Here is a 19,014-nt window from a genome sequence, read left to right as displayed (position 1 = left end):
CAGCTTGTTCTTGGAATTAAGAGCTATTTTCATGAGGAACTCAAAAACACCAGCTTTCCAAAACTCCCAGAGTCCCGAACTTTCATTTGAAATCATTAGCTTGTCTTGGACCGACAGCTTCTTTGAAGAACTTGAGGAGCTTCGCCGAATTATTAGGTTTTTTTGAATAGTATTTCCCGCTTCCTGCAGAATCTCGGACAATTGTCAATTGACAATTGACAATTAATACCCGGACTCCTATAAAATCATAACTTTCTTTTATGACAATGGAATTCTTGCAATTTCCTTTCGTATTAACTTCTTTATATCTCATGGATTGACCAGGTAGTTCGTTCTTAAAATCTTTGGATTTGTACAGCACTAATTTTCTCTCTATAACCCCATTACCGTCCCCAAGATCGTCCCACAATTACCACCGATAGAGCGAGACAGAGCAAGAGCAATGCTGCAGATTCGCACATAATTACTTTTTTCCAGGAAACAAACTAGTTCACCGAAGTGAAGTTGTTTTGAAATTAACCGCAGAAAATCCTCGCTCATTGCGTTTTGCCGCAGCGGCAGAGTTGCGGAATTTTTTTGTGTACATACCACAGTGCTTCCGCATTCCGTTGCACTTCAAACAGCCCGCATAGACAAATACAGTTTGTGGTCATCTCCATACAGTATGTCTCCTTTATATGTTACTGTTACTGTACCATGAACAGGTGCTTTTCTGTTGAAACTATGAAATTTGAAGCATTCGATCATCAAGAACCGTCTGCTTAACCCATACCAAACTATAACAATATGTCATACTGTGCAGAAATTGTCGAATTACATAGTGATACAAACTCAGAAGACATGGTGGCAATATAGAATGACCTTTTCTCATACGGTTTATGATTTTATTTGCGCAACACACTTACACATGTGCATTATACTGTATGCAACTTGAAATCAACAGTTTGCCAAATAGTAGCTTTCGTTAGTATCTGTACTGCCATCGAACTTTGCAGTTTGCATTTGAAAAAAAAAAAAACAAAACAAAATTTCCGCCCGCGACCTGATAGTCAATAACAAACGGAAAGCTTGCCTCGGTCAACAGTTCGAAGCGCTTGCAGCGGTCTGGATGAAACCTCGGATGAAACAAGGGTAAGTTTTGCTATTAAATTTGTTTTTTTGTGCTAGGTATATCTCAATGGATGCAAATTGTTTTACAGAATTCGCGAACCTAAAATCAACTGGAGGCTCGGCTGGAGGAACCTGATCCGGCCTGACTGCGACTGCGAGCAGTTCCGCACAAAAGGAGTAGCGAATTTTCCCGACTAGAGGAACATAACTAAATTATAACAAAATATGTTAGTATGTTATACCGACTTTATCTAACATATTTTGTTATAATTTAGATGCAGGATGTTGTTAAAATAACAAAAATTATAACTAAATATTATATGAATTCTATCAAAAACATAACAAAATGTGTTATGATTCTAACAAAAACATATTAAACTCCGTTATACGGTTTTGATACAATATATCAAAATTATATTACAGTTTTATATAGTATATATCTTAATTTTAACATACCGAGTTATATGCTTTTTGATATTTTAGATCAAAATTCTAACAAAGTATGATTTCATTCATAATACTGAATTTCTCGTTTGTGCAGACAAAAAAAGCAAAATAATTATGTTCAGAACAGTTTATTTTTAATATATATTAATATATATTATATATATATATATCCTTTGGAGTATCCCACACCAATAGAGATACTATTCACATAAAAGAAAACATTGGTATCAACCCATTAACTTCCGAGTTTTTAAACCTTTTAAAACAAACTTGAAATTTTCTTTGTAATTCAAAAACAAAACATGTATGCATCGAGTCATTTCTTTCCGTAGTAGACGAGAACTCATGCGATCAGTTCGCGGCACTGTCTAATTTTCACGCCAGCCACAGCCGCCGTATCGCCTTGGTAGCAGCGGTGCTCAACGAAACGCTCTGAAAAGAACAAAAGTATAAGTTTCAAGAAATGATTCATAGAATTAACATTTACCTTCGATATATTTAACTTTTGCAGGTTCGAGACGATCTTTTTCTGTTGACTCGTCAACATGAACCCGTTCGCCTCCTTTTCGTCCATTCGGGTTGTTGGTTACACGACCTGTGAGAGTCTTATTTTTCAGACCGTCCGGGAAGATGTCCAACAGCAGTAGTTTGACAAAAATGTAATCCCGACTACCGGCAACTTCAGAAAATTTCTTCAGCTTAATTTTATAAGGATATCCGTCCACCTCAGTGAAATTTTCATCGTGCGGTTTGCCCAATACTTTTGCGTACAGTGCATCCGTTAGGGTCAGGCATCGGTTTGTCATTTTTTCATTTGAACATTTCAATTTCTTATTTTCCGTAACCAACTTATCATTCTGCTGCTTAAGTTGGTCGATCTTAGGTTGCTGCCCGCATACACAAACTGTCAACAAATATAGAAAATATTTTATGCGATTAACATTTAAACTAAACATGGGTATGTGTCAAATATTGAGCATTGCAATGATTTCGCAACGATCGCGCGAATATTCAATCAATGAAAGAACAATGTTTATCCAACAACAAAGGAAACAGCGCGTAAACAAACCGATTATTCAAAACACCACTCCAAAATACGTACCCGCTGCTAAATTACTGTAGCGGCGACTGCAACCAATATATGCTGAAACCGGTGAGACAATTTTGTTTGCCTGTGCATCGTAATAGGCGCAAGATCGTCAATCACGCAGAAAAAAGCATGGTAAAATCAAAAATATTCCAGGTAAATTCAAATAAATTGTCAATTTGTTCTGGCAACAAAAATAAAACTGTTTGGAGCAAATCGAACGTCACATTTGAAGCAAATTCAATCCATTTTTGAAACAACCATGTATCTTCTGACTGGTTATGTTAGAAACAAATGTAAAAATTTTTGTTTTTTTGTGGCAGGTCGGCGGAAATATTTGTTTTCCAATTAAATTAACAAAATTATTTCCTTCTCTAGGAAAATCCACTTCCCGCGTGGCACTTTCAATGCCAACATCATGTAGATAACATACGCTCCCGAAATCAATGGGATTTCGTGGAAACTTTTGGTGAAACTTGCCTTTTTTTGCAAGAGGAAAACTTGTTTGGTGATGCAGCTGGAACTTGAGAGTTTTGTTTATGTTCTCGACGGCGGAACGGGGGGGCTCTTCAATGGGTATTGGAGAAATCAATATGTAATTGAGTTTGTTTTAAAAATTAATATTTTAGTTTTAAATATTTTATCAGTTTACTGAATAAACATGAATATTTTTGTTTCAAACGAACGAAATTTGTCTCCGTGTATGGAAGCCACAACTATGAAGATTTAAAATGATAGTTAAATCGTGGTCGATGAAAATTTCGTCTGTGACTCTATCATAGGAATATGTTTACTTACCTGAATGAGCGTTGTTTTCGGCTGCTGGTGTTGGTGACGATGTTCCGGCACGTGAAGGAGAAGCAGGATGCATTGCACGCGCATATGTCCTTTTGAGGGTAGATGATTTTCTGACAGTACTCAAGTTCAGATCATCTGTTGAATCAGATACAGATGTTGAACGCCCCTCTTCGTCGTATGGTGGTTCATAATCGATGTTGACGTTTTCATCCAAATCTTGCATATCCGCCAAGAAGTCCTCGTTAGTATCTCCTGTTTCTGACAACCAATCGTTGAGAATATCTGCTCTCACGTCTTCCAATCGTCCATCTGTTGGCAAATGTGCTTCGACGACATGTTGTTTCGCAAGTGGAACTGAAGAATTGGTTCGATGTAGGGTTGAATTTGCTGCCGGTACTTTTCGGTTGTGCTGTTGCTGTGGAACTGCTGTTGACTTCGACGGTTTATCCAAGTTTCGCTTTGGAACCGAAACCCAACCTGTACGTTTTTTTTTTAATTTGTTTGTTTTGTTTTTATAAATTTCTAGTTGAATTTTGTTAATTAGAATATAGGGAAATCAAATCGAAATTATTGTACCGGTGAGTCATTTGTCCCCAATCTCCCACCCCATTTGCACACATCGACGCAGCAACAGCAGCAGAAGAATCGTTTGCGGTGTGTGGCTGTTTTGTTTTGATTGGAGAAAAAGTGTCGAACCACGAAACGCGACGGACGCAAGTTTAACTCCGCGAAAGACGTGCCGGAACAATTAATTAGTGCCGTTTTCGCGTTGTCCGTAGGCTGGATGGTTGTGCCTAGCCTCGTCGGGAGTGAAAAGTTAATAGTATTCCCCCCGAACTTTTGTGCCGGCCCGTGGTTCGGGCACAGTGAAGTGCCAGTGAGTAGTGCTTCAGGGTATAGTGGATCGCCGCCATCGCGGGAAGCTAAACGTAAAGGAGACATTCGCTTCCCGGCGGTTTAGCAAAGTATCCCAAAACCCACCGTTCTCGCTACACGGGCTCAGCCAGTTGAGCCAGTCTCGCCCGTGTAGCTAACCGACAAGGAGAACGAAGACAGGTAGGTGAAAAGGGGCTCACCACCTGTGGTAGTACTTTGCGGAGACTACCAGGGCTAGTCACGGCAAGTGGCTTGCCCGGCGTATTTGCGCCACCGTCGCTAGGGGGATCCGACAAAGGAGCCCGCTCTTCCTCCTAGCTAAACGCAAAGGACGACTGCTCTGCAGTCTGAAAGTGCCCAAAGAAGAATAAATCGAAGAAGAAAGAAGAATAAGAAGAAGCTCCGCATAATCCGTGCGGGAGCGAAGCCAACGACGACCATCACCACCGCTGCTGTTCATCGAAGGGCCCCAACGAGTCGACCGAAGCCGAAGTGCCAAAGGGGAAAACGGGGTAAAAGGTCAGATTAGAATATAAGTATTTGAAATTGCACAATTATACAGGGTGTTAGGTTCATGAGTGCAAACTTTTTAAAGGGTGATAGAGGACCATAAATGGTGAAAAAAATTGTTCTACGCATATGGTCAAATCTCAACCGTTACGTAGTTATTGAACTCCCCATGTTTTTGGCTCTTATTGCCTTAACTGGCTATAACTTTAAAATGGTCAAACTTATCGCAGTTTTTTTACTCTTATTCGAAAGATTATTGAATTTTCTATCAAATGGCATCTTTGAACCGATTGATTTTGCTAAATAACTAAGTTTTCTAGAGCAAAATAGCTAAAAATAGCGTGTTTTTATTTGTTTATGTCCATTATCTTTAAAACATGCGTAATAAATTAAAATTCTTTCTTTGGGAAAGTTCTGGCCCCTGTTCCACTCTACAATTTGTTCTTTGACGCCAAACTTCTAACTCTTATCGTTTTCTTGCAATTTTTATTTTAATGTTCAGCACAGTGCGCAAAAAAGTGCTTACCATGAGGATTGCAAATTTCTGATCTGAAATGTGACGTTTAAATCAAAATTGCAAGGAAACGATAAGAGATAGAAGTTTGATGTCAAAGAACAAATTGTAGAGTAAAACAGGGACCACAACTTTGCCAAAGAGAGAATTTTAAGTTATTACGCATTTTTCAAAGATAATTGACAAAAACAAATTAAAACACTCAACTTTCAGGCTATTTGATCTAGAAAACAATCGGTTCAAAGATGCCATTTGATAGAAAATTCAATAATCTTTCGAATAAGGTTTGAAAAAGTGCGATAAGTTTGACCGTTTTAAAGTTATAGCCAGGTAATGCAATAAGAGTCAAAAACATGGGGAGTTCAATAACTACGTAACGGTTGAGATTTGACCATATGCGTAGAACAATTTTTTGCACCATTTATGGTCCTCTATCACCCTTTAAAAAGTTTGCACTCAGGAACCTAACACCCTGTATATTTTATCGATTAATTTCATCCGAAATCCAAGATTTAGTGGAGGTACCCTGCTTTAGCCGCCCTGCCGGGTAACAGCGGGTAAGGGCTGAAAGCCTCTCCTTACAAGTGCTTGGGGAATCCATAATATGCTCTAGCCCATATAACGGAGCTTCGTAGTCACCGTCCTTCGTTTTATGCTCCCGAGCCGACTGTGCTCCTCTTTCCGGGTTCCGCTGAATGGGTCCCTTTGGACGACTTGTGTAGTCTGACATCTCGTGACCGCCATTGTTCTTTTCATGAGTGTTCTTTGTTTGCACCTTCAAGTCCTGACGTTCGTTCGCCTGGTTATACCAAAGCAGCCGAATAACTGGTTTCCGGATGTCTGGTGGAGCAGGTACTTTCTTGTTCTCCTCAGTCCGAGCCAAAGAATCGCGAGTAATAAGGACTGACTTTTCTGTTGGCTGATTTCCATCGCGCTGTTTTACGGAATTACGGTTATGTGCCTCCGTACCGTGTTTTTTCTTCTGCAAAAGGAAAACCAGATTTTAGAAAAATCAATTGTTTTCAGTTCATGTGTGTACATTACCTCTTCGGGAACGAGCAAAAAGTCGAGATTTTTCGTTTTAGCTTCGATACGAACATTTTGATTTGTTTTTCTCGATTTTTTCTCGCCTTTCTTTGCTGTTTTAACCATTTTTATTGCACATAAATTAAAGATTTTTTTTCGGTTCAATTCAATACGAGCACGACAAATGACTTTTCAATACGCGCACGAGCAAATGACAGTTCAACGGTAGCCGGCTATAGACACTATAGGGCAGTGCATGAAATTATCACCTTCTCTTTCACTCTAACAGATATTTTGTAAACAACAAGGCCACGAAACGTCAAAATCCCATACAAAATCAAAACAGTGCAGTGCCCTATAGATATCATAGACTCGCGGAGGCGAAGACAAATGCAGCCAAACGAACAGCCAATCGAACATGACGTTACGATTTCAATATATTGCGCATTGCGCCGTTAAAAGTGTGACGAGAAAGTGCGGAATCTTAAATAAAAGTGCGATTTGGTGTCAGATCGTTTCGATGTCTTCACCGCACTTATTCTTTAGCTCATGATGAATAAGTGCGGTGAAGACACCAGAACGATTTGATGCAATATCGCACTTTTATTTAAGATTCCGCACTCTGTCGCAGTCCAGTTAGCAATGCAATAAACTATAAAAGTCCACAGCACGAATTTATGCTGACTTGCTTACTACTCTCACCAGACGCGCCAATTTGGTCAAATTATTGGGGGGGGGGGGGGCAAAGCCTGGTTTTTCGGATTTTATGTATGGGAAAATCGAAAAATCAATAAAAATCATCAAATATTGGGGGGGCAAAACCATGCTTGCCCCCCCTAAGTTGGCGCCTATGACTCTCACTGAAAATTTGTCGTTTTGGTGGTGCCGCAACGTAAAATTTCGTGTGAGAGTAAGCAGGCCAGTATTAATTCGTGCAGTAATCCATAGCGGCAATGGATTGCATAACGCCATATTCGCTCGGCAAACAGTAAAATTATATATCGCATTTAGTTCACCTCTTGACTAGCGCACGAGTTTTCAAGAGTGCGAAAACTTAAATAAAAGTGCGCGATAGCAACAAAACAACTCGGTGGCAGGGATGCCACATATACAGATTTTTCTGTAATCATGCAGATTTTCTAGCAGCTTTTCATACAGAATTCTGTATACCAATATTACAGATTTTTGGAAATGATACAGATTATACAGATTTTTCAGAAACTTACAGAGTTTTAAACAGATTTTTCGGGAAATAGGGTATGTGTACCATTCCTTGGCCTAATATGCCAGCCGCCTTGACAATTTTGACCATAACTCGTGAATTCATAGCACTAGAAATGATGTGTTGACCCTATCACACACTCTAGGCAGTGCATGTTTCTCCAACTGGAAGAATACTTACGTAAATATTCAAGAACTTACTTAATTACGTTGAAAAGATTCGATGCGATGGTATGCAACGTTGGTCTACGGTACAAAAATTGGCCTATTAGGGGATACAACGTTGGCCTATTGCTTTCCAAGCGCTAGAATCACATATTCTCTCATTTTTTAATAATTCAACTGAAGTATTATCACTGTTTGTTCACCAATCTAGCTTTCAAATTACATTTTCGGACCAAATTTTCAAATAACTATAAATAAACCACTTAAACTAAAGCTCTTTCCTAATTTAGTAACGAATAGAAAGCAATTTTATTATTGTGTTATATTTTTACAATCTCCGCACACAAAACCTTTCTTCCTGTTCGTTCTTTCTGCTTCATACGCAAGCAATGTTGTTGACGTCACTTTTTCGGTGTTGTTGACGTCTATGTACTGATGGGCCAAGATTTGGGTACATAGTGAAAAAAATGTCCTCAATATTCGGCCCACATTTAATTCGTAAAATAGTTATTTTTCGTTGAAAACAAATATACAAGTTCAAAATGGCGTCTTTGACCGTCGCATAAAATGTTCAGTTATCGATAAGTCAATTCGAAATATTCCAGAATCATGACATTTATGATCATGTGTATAGACTACCCACTAAGCCGAAAAATCATGGCGTCTACAAAAGCTAAACAAAGTTACATTTTCATTCAATTTTAATGCTCCAAAGTGCTAAAATTGAAACGAAATGTTGAAGTTGTTTGGCGCATTGCTTTTCCGATCTCCAGCTATGCGTGTTTGTTTTAGTTTTTGATTAACGTTAAGATAGGCCGAACGAGGGGACTATGCCAACGAAGCATCCCGATACCCTATTACAGATTTGATACAGATTTTTGACAAAAAATTGTGATACAGATTATAAAGATTTTTGAAAGGCAAAATACAGATTTAAATGTGGCAACACTGCTCGGTGGGTGTGTTAAGAGCACTTATCCAGTATAATTCAAAGAAATAGTGCGCCGAAGACACCAACTGGGTTTGATGCAATCGCGCACTTTTATTAACGTTTTCGCACTTATGAAGACTGAGTGCGCAGTCCAGTGCTGAACAGAATGCGCAATATTGTTCAACAATATCTGCGCATATCTATGGTATCTATAGGGCACTGCACTGTTTTGATTTTGTATGGGATTTTGACGTTTCGTGGCCTTGTTGTTTACAAAATTTCTCTAAGAGTGAAAAAGAAGGAGATAATTTCATGCACTGCCCTATAGTGTCTATACGATAACATCATGCAAATTTGCAGGGCTGTCACAATCACAAATCTTGAGCAATTTCAGGAAAGGGCTCAACATCATTGAAAACATGTTTTCAATGATGTTGAGTCCTTTCCTGAAATTGCTCAAGATTTCCATCAAGTCCATGGACATTTGACACCGTGCCACTCCTGGTGTTTTTGTTTACGAAAGTAAAAGGCGAAACTGAAATCACAACGTAAACACGGCGATAGTGAAAGGCGAATCTGAAATCAAAACATAAACACGGCGATAGTGAAAGGTGAAACTGAAATCAAAACGTAAACACAGCGAAAGCAAACGGCGAAATCCTGTCAAAATCAAAATCAAGGCGAATAGTAAAGGGCGATTCTGAAATTGATATCGATTCAAGGCGCATAGTATTGGGCGTATTTAGCATTATCTGGCATCAATTTGGGCGTAATTAAATAAATGCAAATTTTAGTGCAAAAATTAACAAATTCGTACTGTTTTATTAGAAAATCAAGAAAATGTGTCAGAATTGTGTCATTTAAGCTTGTTCATGTTGAATTAGTCTGAATTACTACTAAATAGGAATTGCAACTGTATCAGCAAAATTCGGTTGTTGTTTTCACAATGTTATTGCTTTGTCAGTTACGCCCTATTCGCGAATTATTCCGGAATTCGAATTGATTTGTTTGCCAACCCTTATTTCAATTGTCAAATTTAATTATGAGTGAATGCATGCGGAATTAGAGTAAGTTTTGTCTTATTTAATTTATAATATTTAGTGCGAAAAAAGAAACTTTGAGTTCGCCTCTAAAATGAGCGATAAGCGGAGGCCCAATCATTATTGGTTAATGAATCCGTGGTACAACCAGAAATACATAAAAAGGTATGTAATAGGGGAACTTACGTATTCTCGGCAGTTTTGTTCTCTTCATCATGCGGGGTTTTTTGAAACCTGTAGCTCTCCGAGTTGGCCTCAAATCCTTCCCAACTAAGCTGAGTTATATTCCCAAATTTCAGGCAATTTGGCCCACAAAAACTCCCCATGACGAAGCGAACAAACCTGCCGATAATACCCATCATCACCCTACATTAAATTTTCATTAAAAACAAATTGCTAATTGAACCATTTGTAGCGAATAAGAACAAACCAGTCCCAGGTCACCACTAACGAGATTGTTTGCTGCAAGGATGTCCATAATATTCGCGCTGAATCTTTGGAAAATGCTGAGACAGGTATAAATATGAAGAAAACAATACACGAAAAAAAATTTCCATATGGAATATATAAGAAAATGTTATACATTTTTGCCATTTCGTTTTCCTAATAAAGCTCATTTGAGTGCGTTATATGAAACATAACATACACCGAGTACAAAGTATAAGTTTTAACTTATGAATGCCATTTGCTCTTTGTAATAATTTATATTAGAATTTCCTCATAGTATGTATGCATCAAACCTAATAAAATATATTTCTGTATATTTTGTTTGAAATTCCTAATATTTTACTTTTTTCCTTATTTTTACTAAAACAATGAAATTTTTTTCTTCAGACTCTAGTTTGACTTAAAAACACTTCACTAATACTTCACTTTTGCAAAAGAAAATAAAAAATGAATAACTCTTTTAAAGAAAAACTAGAAAGGACGAGCAAATTCCTTTTAATTCTACTACTGTGCTTATCTTCGGACAGATATGCCTATTTCGTCTGTGACTTACAGACTTCTTCAGTGTCAAGTGCTCGACTAGTTCTACTAAAAGCTCTAAAGTAATAGTAAAATGAAATTTTGTTTACGCTTCGTACATAATTTATTTATTCATTTAATAAAATCAACAAGGCTACAGAGCATACTACAAACTATAGTATACTGTCAACTCAAGACCTCACTCAAAATCGAAAATGCCATCCGGAATCGCTGTTCCGGTAACGGGTTTCGCCACCTTTTGCCAGCCGGTACGCCGGCGGAGCCAACCAGAATTTCCGCTCCGGCAGGAAACAAGCGGGTTGCAGTGCCTAAGTTATTCAGAGTGTCGAAGGGCAGTGGAGCAAGCAGGGATCCTTGATCCGCCCTCGGTTCCGACAATGGGTGCTGCAGCCGGATCATCAAGGTGTAGCAGTGCCAGCTGCGCTCCGGCACCAAAGAAGCTATTGGCAGTGCTCTCAGTTTGCTGGAGTACAATTGAGGAGAAGCGGAATCAGCTAGGATCTCCTTTTCGGCAGCGCGTGACACCGCCCTTTGCCAGTTGGAACGCCGGGGAATAGTGAAACCTGAGCCGTAATCTGCACTCCGTGAAACAAGCCAGAATCTGCACTCCAGCTGCGACCAAGTGAGTGACTCCGTCGTTTGCCTGCCAGAGTGTTGGGGTATTGGCCGGGAGGGAATCTGTTAGCATTCTGGCTGAGGTTAGTCACGGCAATGGAACCTATCCTGTTGAAAATAAAAATGCCGATTAATCTATTAGCACAAAAAGTAAGTAGTAAAACACCTACCGTGATTTTCGAGCGTTGTTTCGCAGGTTTACAATACTTCTTTTTATTGCTAGTAATGTTGCTGGTGGCGAAATAAAACGTGTCACGATGGCCTACGTTGAATAATATCTGGCGCCGTTTTTTGTTTGTCTTTCAAAACAAAACCTTAGAGAAATTATTAGTTGAAATTTATACTTCTCTAGCCATAACACAAAACTTATACATGGTATAAGGAAATGTTATGGCTATTATTGGGTCATTGTATGAACACAATTAGTTGACTTTTTATATTCAATAAGGTCGTTTCTAATGAAAAACATAAATCAATCTTCATAAATAAAATCATTAAATTATTTTTCGTGTACTTACAGTATATACAAATATGCAGTTTTTTTTAAATAAACTATATTTTGTTCCATTGTTTCAGATACTATTCCAGATATTTCAGATGAAAACAATTTAGTTGATCCACCAGAAGAAGGCAACAGTTCCTATTCAGTAACATCATAAATGGAGCTCGAATTTCGGGATTATCAACTAAATGATTCCAATGAATGCTATGAAAACCCAGATTCGCAATCTGAGCATAGCTGTTCAATTGCATGTGATGCATCGGAAACCGCCATAGGTTTTGAAGATGAGAGCAATGAAAGAACGATGGAATGGGTAAGATGATTTAATTAAGCTGTTTTGTTTTGGTGTGAACGGCATTAACAACCGTCAGTGTCAAGGTTTTTGATAATCAAATATCCACTTATCCGCGATCGGTAATGGCGGCGGCGGGCATATCAAGCCGGTTCGGAATTTGACGTTTCTCGGGGGAAAATCAAAACAGTTTCATTCTCCTCCTCACCCCTTCACCCACCGATCGGTGGCGCCAACCGATTGCGATCCCCACGAAACGTCAAAATTCGAATCGGTTGGTTGTGCCCGCCGCCGCCATTACCGCTCGCGGATAAGCGGATAACATCATCATCAGTCGGTTAATCGAGTTTGGCCTGTTATATGATTACCTGCGTATTGATATTTGCTATCTTTTCTTTATTCTAGGAGCATATTGACGCAAACAGTGAATTTATCTAGTTCAAGAATGATATTCTAGTAAATGATGTGCTACTTATGATGCTTATCATTTACATTAAGTATAAACTACCACAGCAGGGAGTTGAGCATATTTTACGAATGTTCAATGTGATCTCCATGGATAAAACCTTTCCAGAGACCTTCGAGTCTTTTAAACGCATATTCCCAAATAATTATGAATTAGAGCGGATATGTTTTTGTAAAAATTGTCAATATGGGTAAGAATTTTTAATTTATGTATTATAAACATCACACAATTCATTTAAAATCTAATGCATTTCAGATACACTGGCACACCCAATGCAGGAACTCGGTGTCCAATAACAAATTGTAAATCTAACGAAAAAGACTTTTTTGTAGTCTTTTCTTTGGAGCAGTAAATTCGGGAAACGGTACTGAAATACTCCGAACAGATCAAATATTACGAGAAGCACGTTATTGACAATGATTTGCGTGATATCAACGGAGGACTTCTAGCGCAGGAAACGATGTCACGTCAAGAAGGCAAATTCATAACACTTTCGGCAAATGAGGACAGCGCGACACCATACAAGAGCACAACCAAAAAACCGTTATATCCTCTTTTCCTTACAATCAATAATCTGCCGCCTCGATTAAGATTTGACAAAAACAAAAAACAAATACACGGTCGGACAAATTTTTTGCCCAGCTCTAAATTTCACCTTTTCTGATTGCTCCCGACTAGAAACTCATAAATCCGAAGTTTTGACCCTCCCCCTCCTGGGAGAGGGGAGGGGCATTGATTTGAAATTTTGAAAAATCGAAAAATTTCGAGGTTTTTCGATCGCCATTTCGGCTAAATGCACGATGTCAAAAAAGGAAAAGGTTGACCACGGAGCTTTAGGGGTTGTACAACTATCAACAAAATTTCACGAAGATCCATCAAGCCATTCTCGAGAAACGGTGTTTTTACGAAATGATGTTTTAAAGATTTCTTATATTGCACTCAAAGAATCCAACTACTATATGGCACAATTGTTGATTTAACCATGTCGTTTAGCATCATAGTGTCTTCGAGGAAGTTTTTCACTACAATAACGTGCTTCTTTTAACCTGTTGGTAAAAATGATCAATCCCCCTGAAAGTGAGATAGAAAATTTACTTTTTTAATTTTTCAAGATACATGGTTGATGTCTTCACAAGAGTTGTAGAAAATGCTGTTCTGAATAACTTTGTCGAAGACGCCAAATTCGTAACTCCGTTAGTTTTCAAGATACGTTACGTTTTCATTACCGGCGGTCTTTTGAAAGTGTTTTTTCCTCAATAACTTTTTTCACTTTTGATTCCACAATTCTATTCTCACAGTCTCCAATAGGTCAATCATTTTGACTTTCTAAAGGAGACAATTACTTGTACTTTCGCATTTGTATGAGGTAATTTGCTTACTATTGCCTATAAAGTAGTGTGGAGCAAAAGTTCGCACCTAACAGTCTCCACGAAATAACGGAAAGACAATAATTTCGTTTTTCATTGCTTAACGATTCCCTAAAAAAGCGCTAGATTTTATCGAGATCTTTCTGTAGCTCTAGTAATAAAACTTTTAATGCAAGTACTTCAATGCGAACATTTGCCCCATACTTGGGGTAAAAGTTCGCACATGATAAAAGATAGTTTGATGGTACAAAGTTCCAAGTTAATTCATGTTTATCCTTTCACTATAGCCACGAAATGTGTTTATTTCTATTTATAGCATTACATCCCAACAGGAATACGGCTTGGTTCTCAGTTTTTGTATACAATGTATTTAATGAATACTTCCAAATACTATAATATAATAGTTGTTACCCAGACAACCAGTCATCGTATAAGATGTTGCATCATAAGGTGATAAAGTGGAGGCCATATACGTGCATGTCTCCATTTTTTTTTTTCCTTCTAAACCATAGGGGGATAAATCTGCTCATCAGACACCCTAAAAGGAAGGTTAGGGTAGTGTGGGGTTAAGGCCGTCTTTTACAACGCCAGTAGCAGCCAGGACTACTCTCTCCTCGACCCACTAAAACACATTCCTATGGTCGCCAAACCCTACGTCTCTCCGGAACCACCAAGAAGGTATTGCTTCAGAGAGGGGCTAGTGCATATCGCACCCTCAAGGTTAGCTGCCGTAGCCTAGCAGCAACGAACATCGATGACTCAATCAATGCATGTCTCCATTTAGGTACATGTAAAATGTACGCATATCGCCTCCATTTCAACATCTTATACGATGACTGGTTGACTGGGTAATAACCCTAGTGTGGCCAACATGGTCCTGGCTAGCTTTTTCGACTTCAATTTTCAATTTTTTTTTTTTTGACGGTTAATCTAAAAACACGTGAATATATACTAGAGTGCTTGACCAAATATCAAAGCGAGGAGGTGCGGGAAAAGAGGTATTCTAAACATAATACCCTACATATCATACCCATTGACACATGGGCCGGGACGCACAGCTAGACTTTCCTTCCAAAGTAAGACGTGATAAGAAATTTTTGTCTCACCGACTGAGGTGAGAGGTAACCAATCATGCTCACCCCTATACGCGACGGCCAAATGATAAGTTTTTAATTCATGCAAGAATGTAGAAGTTTCTTCAAATTTTTAATGCTTTTTTTAATATTGGAGGTCTAAGTTTTTCTTAAGATCAAATTATCAACTTGTTATTTTTTTATATAAAGCAATGAATGTCCACAAATCTCTGAATGCTTTTTTTACTTGTAATATCATACATTTGTGTTTAAGACTAAAATCTCGTATCCTTTTATTTTTTCGTAATTATGGCCGTTTTTATATGAAAATACCATATTTTCAAAATTTACTTAATCACCTTAAACAAAAAACCCGATTTAATCCACCTATGGTGAACAGAACCCTTCCTACACTTATTAAAAATATTATTGTATTATGCGTATTAAGCAAATTTATTTTGTGTGATTGACCAAAAGCTCTAGAAAATATTGTGAATTTGACATCTAGTGAATTGGTTCCCAAAATAGCATCAGACCATGGACTAAAATAAATTCCCATAGACTGGTGAAAAACTAATGCAAGATAACAAGTGAATATAATAATAAAAAAGAATTTATTGAAATACTCTTCGTAAGATATCTCAGTAATCAAATGTCGAATCGTAATAAAATTTCAGGGCCTTATACAAGGATATTGTAGCTTTCATTTGGTGCTTAGAGAACCCGAATCGGTTGACAGATGGCTGAGATATTTATTATGGTACCCTCGGTCCAAAATCTTTCAAAAAGTTAACCTGTATTACTCCCAAGTACTCTTTGAAAGATATCTCTGTAACCAAATGTCCAATCGAAATAAAATTTCTGGGTGATCTACTAGGATGCTGTAGCTTTCATTTGGTGCCAAGAGAACTTAAATCGATTGACAAACGGCCGAAATATTTATTATGATACACTTGGTGAAAAATCTTAAAAAGTTTAGAAGTATGACTCATAAGTACTCTTCGAGAGATATCTCGGTAACCAAACGTCCAATCGAAAAAAAAATTCAATTGCGTTCTACTAGGATGTATGTAGTAGCTTTCATTTGCTTCCAAGAGAACTCAAATCGGTTGGCAGACGGCTGAGAAACGTGCGTGACTTTTTTTGTAACGCACATACACACACACATACACACATACACACACACACACATACAGACATTTGCTCAGTTCGTCGAGCTGAGTTCATTGGTATATGAGACTCGGCCCTCCGGGCCTCGGATCGAAAGTCGGTTTTTCGAGCGATATTTATACCCTTCTTATGGGTGTAAGAAGGGTAAAAAACATTTTTTAGTTTCTTCGTCATTAAAAAATGAAAATTAGAAATTTTGAACAATACTAATAAATTGAAAATCAACTAGAACCATCATAAGATAAGAAGTGCCAAAAAGAAGAAACCCAAGGATAACTTTCTTAAATTGGATAATTAAAAACTCTTCAATTTTACATAATATTGACAACATAGCTAAATCTAATAGTTTAGATGTAAAGCTTTTAGTTAAGGTATAGATACGGCACTGAACCATTGTGTAGTGGTTCATTGTTTCATGGTAAAAAAGAAGAAGAATGTGGATTAATGCACGTGTTCAATCGATTGACCTTTGTGCGGAGCCGTGTTATCTAGGTGGCCATGAAAACAAGTACATTCTGTGTAAACATGGCACCGCCCAATTGCCAAATAAGTGAACTTGTGCAAAAGTTCATATTTTTTTTGAAATTCAGCCATTTCATAGGAAACCACGTGGACGTGATATTTGATGGGTTTGTCGTTCTTTGGAAAATATTGGATCATATTTTATTTTTATGTTGACATAACAGTTATTAATTTCAACCCTTAGGTTAGGGAACATTTTTGTACTTTAGCCATTAGCCTAGGATTGTTTAGCATATCTGAAAATAATTTGTAATGTCTTCTGAAGCGTATTTCTTTTTTTATCATCTAAAAAATTATGTTTTCGCGACCTCTCAGCCCAACAAACATTTTTGCTCTACAAACCACTTTTAAGTGAACTTTGGCTTAAGAAACTGTTATTCAGCTAGCATTGTTTCTTGGGAGATGTAATTGTTTCTTTTGTATTAAATAGCGACTATTTACATGTAACAAAATTTTCCCCAACCATTTTATCATCGTAAAATAGTTTTGCGGAATTGAACACTAGCATTATTTTTCCAAAAGTAATATGAAAAATGAAATTTTCCTGAAGAATTTTTAAAAACCAAAACATTTCAATAGTAATCACAAAAACTCAAAATGTTTTTGACTCGAACAATGAGAACTTAAATTGGCTTTAAGCAAAAATATAGTAGTGTACGGATGTTAAAAAAATAGAAAAAAGGGAAATTCATAAAATCACGAATTAAAAAGTATTTTCAACCAAAATCACGTTTAAGTCGATTTAGAAAGACGAATAATGATGTTGAGATCCAAATAAAAAAACACATTCCGTTGCTGTAGTGAAAGGATAAACATGAATCAACTTGAAATAAATGGACTTTGTACCATTAAACTATCTTTTATCATGTGCGAACTTTTTCCCCAAGTATGGGGCAAATGTTCGCATTGAAGTACTTGCATTAAAAGTTTTATTACTAGAGCTACAGAAAGATCTCGATAAAATGCAGTGCTATTTTTTAAAGGTTACATGATAGGAAATCGTTAAGCAATGAAAAGCGAAATTATTGTCTTTCCGCTCAATAGTTATTTTGTGGAAACTGTTAGGTGCGATCTTTTGCCCCGCACTACTTTATAGGCAAATGTAAGCAAATTACCTCATACAAATGCGAAAGTACAAGTAATTGTCTCCTTTAGAAAGTCGAAATGATTAACCTATTGGAAACTGTGAGAATAGAATTGTGGGATCAAAAGTGAAAAAAGTTATTGAGGAAAAAACACTTTCAAGAGACCGCCGGTAATGAAAACGTAACTGTAGGGTTTTCTCTTGGGGGTTTCGGTATTGGTTTGGGTATTTGAAGCTTCCGCTCCGGCAATGGCTGATACACTTTTCGGCTTGGTGACGCACAAGATTACTCGCACGCGGACGCACAACGAACACACCGTTCACCACAATGGTCGCACAACTTCTGAGCTACGGTTCTCACTCAACTGAATACCGTTCGCAGTCCAGTCGTCGTCGCCGTCGTTCGTGCAGTTAAACAAGGTAAATATAGAACAAGGTTTTTACATTTCTCTCCAGACCCTACATCCCACCTCTTCTTTATTTGATCGCATAAGCAATTCCTTAACATCAATATGTAACATAATCTTTAAGTAACTTCGATTCCGTCCTGACTCTTTTTGAAGCCCTAGCTACCTCATCAGTTGAAGCACCCTCCCTAAGAAGTGGTCCTCCAGATTGCTCTACATTTTCTTCAACATGTCCACTTGGCCTTGGAGACTGATCAACAGTATTGTTTGTATTCGCCGGTATGACTTTCAAATGAGCAGCACTTCTCCTATACTCCTTTCCCGATTCAGTCGACCGAATCACTACCTCAGTACCCTTCTTGTGAATTACACTAAATTCTTCAGGACTAAATTCAGAACTCAGTTTATTGTCCTTTTTCATCCGTTTTGATAGCACATGATCCCCCACTTCGATAGAACTAGGCTTCGCTCTACGTTGATTATCCGCATACACCCTACCCTTTTCTTTTTCCAACTTGTCTCGATCACTAACTTCATCTGCATCTATTGTTGTCGCCGGAACATAGGGTAGTTTTGTTCGCATTTTGCGGCCAAACATCAGATCCGCCGGAGCTTTTCCGGTAGTTGTATGGCTAGATGAGTGGTACATCATCAGATACTTCCGTAGTTCCTGTCTCCAATCCTGGCCAAGCTCTTGAGCTATGCGCAATCGCTTCAAAATAGATCGGTTTTGGCGTTCCACCTCTCCATTCATCTGCGGCCAGTAAGGAATAGTGTTCTCCAAGTGAATACCAAACTCATCGC

General features: G+C 37.9%; 1 protein-coding gene across 1 annotated transcript; it reads right to left on the bottom strand.

Annotated features, from left to right (window-relative positions):
- Positions 1–482: 482 nt before the first annotated feature.
- LOC109415842 (uncharacterized) lies at positions 483–18,121 on the bottom strand. The gene is made up of 4 exons (XM_062851866.1): positions 17,991–18,121; positions 3,443–3,919; positions 2,045–2,461; positions 483–1,989 (listed from the first exon to the last, which is right to left on the bottom strand). Exons 2-4 carry the CDS (start codon positions 3,663–3,665, stop codon positions 1,901–1,903), a joined length of 729 nt encoding a protein of 242 aa, XP_062707850.1. The 5' UTR covers positions 3,666–3,919; positions 17,991–18,121; the 3' UTR covers positions 483–1,900.
- Between the last annotated feature and the right edge of the window lie 893 nt (positions 18,122–19,014).

Source organism: Aedes albopictus, chromosome 2, assembly GCF_035046485.1.
Source record: "Aedes albopictus strain Foshan chromosome 2, AalbF5, whole genome shotgun sequence".
Classification (NCBI taxonomy): domain Eukaryota; kingdom Metazoa; phylum Arthropoda; class Insecta; order Diptera; family Culicidae; genus Aedes; species Aedes albopictus.
This window is presented reverse-complemented; position numbering and strand designations above follow the sequence as displayed.

Coding starts and splice junctions, on each gene's coding strand:
- LOC109415842 (XM_062851866.1), bottom strand. CDS start 3,665: ATGCAAGATTTGGATGAAAACGTCAACATCGATTATGAACCACCATAC. Junction 2,462..3,442: donor CGAAAACAACGCTCATTCAG/GTAAGTAAACAT, acceptor ATTTGTTGACAG/TTTGTGTATGCGGGCAGCAA. Junction 1,990..2,044: donor AAAAGTTAAATATATCGAAG/GTAAATGTTAAT, acceptor TGTTCTTTTCAG/AGCGTTTCGTTGAGCACCGC.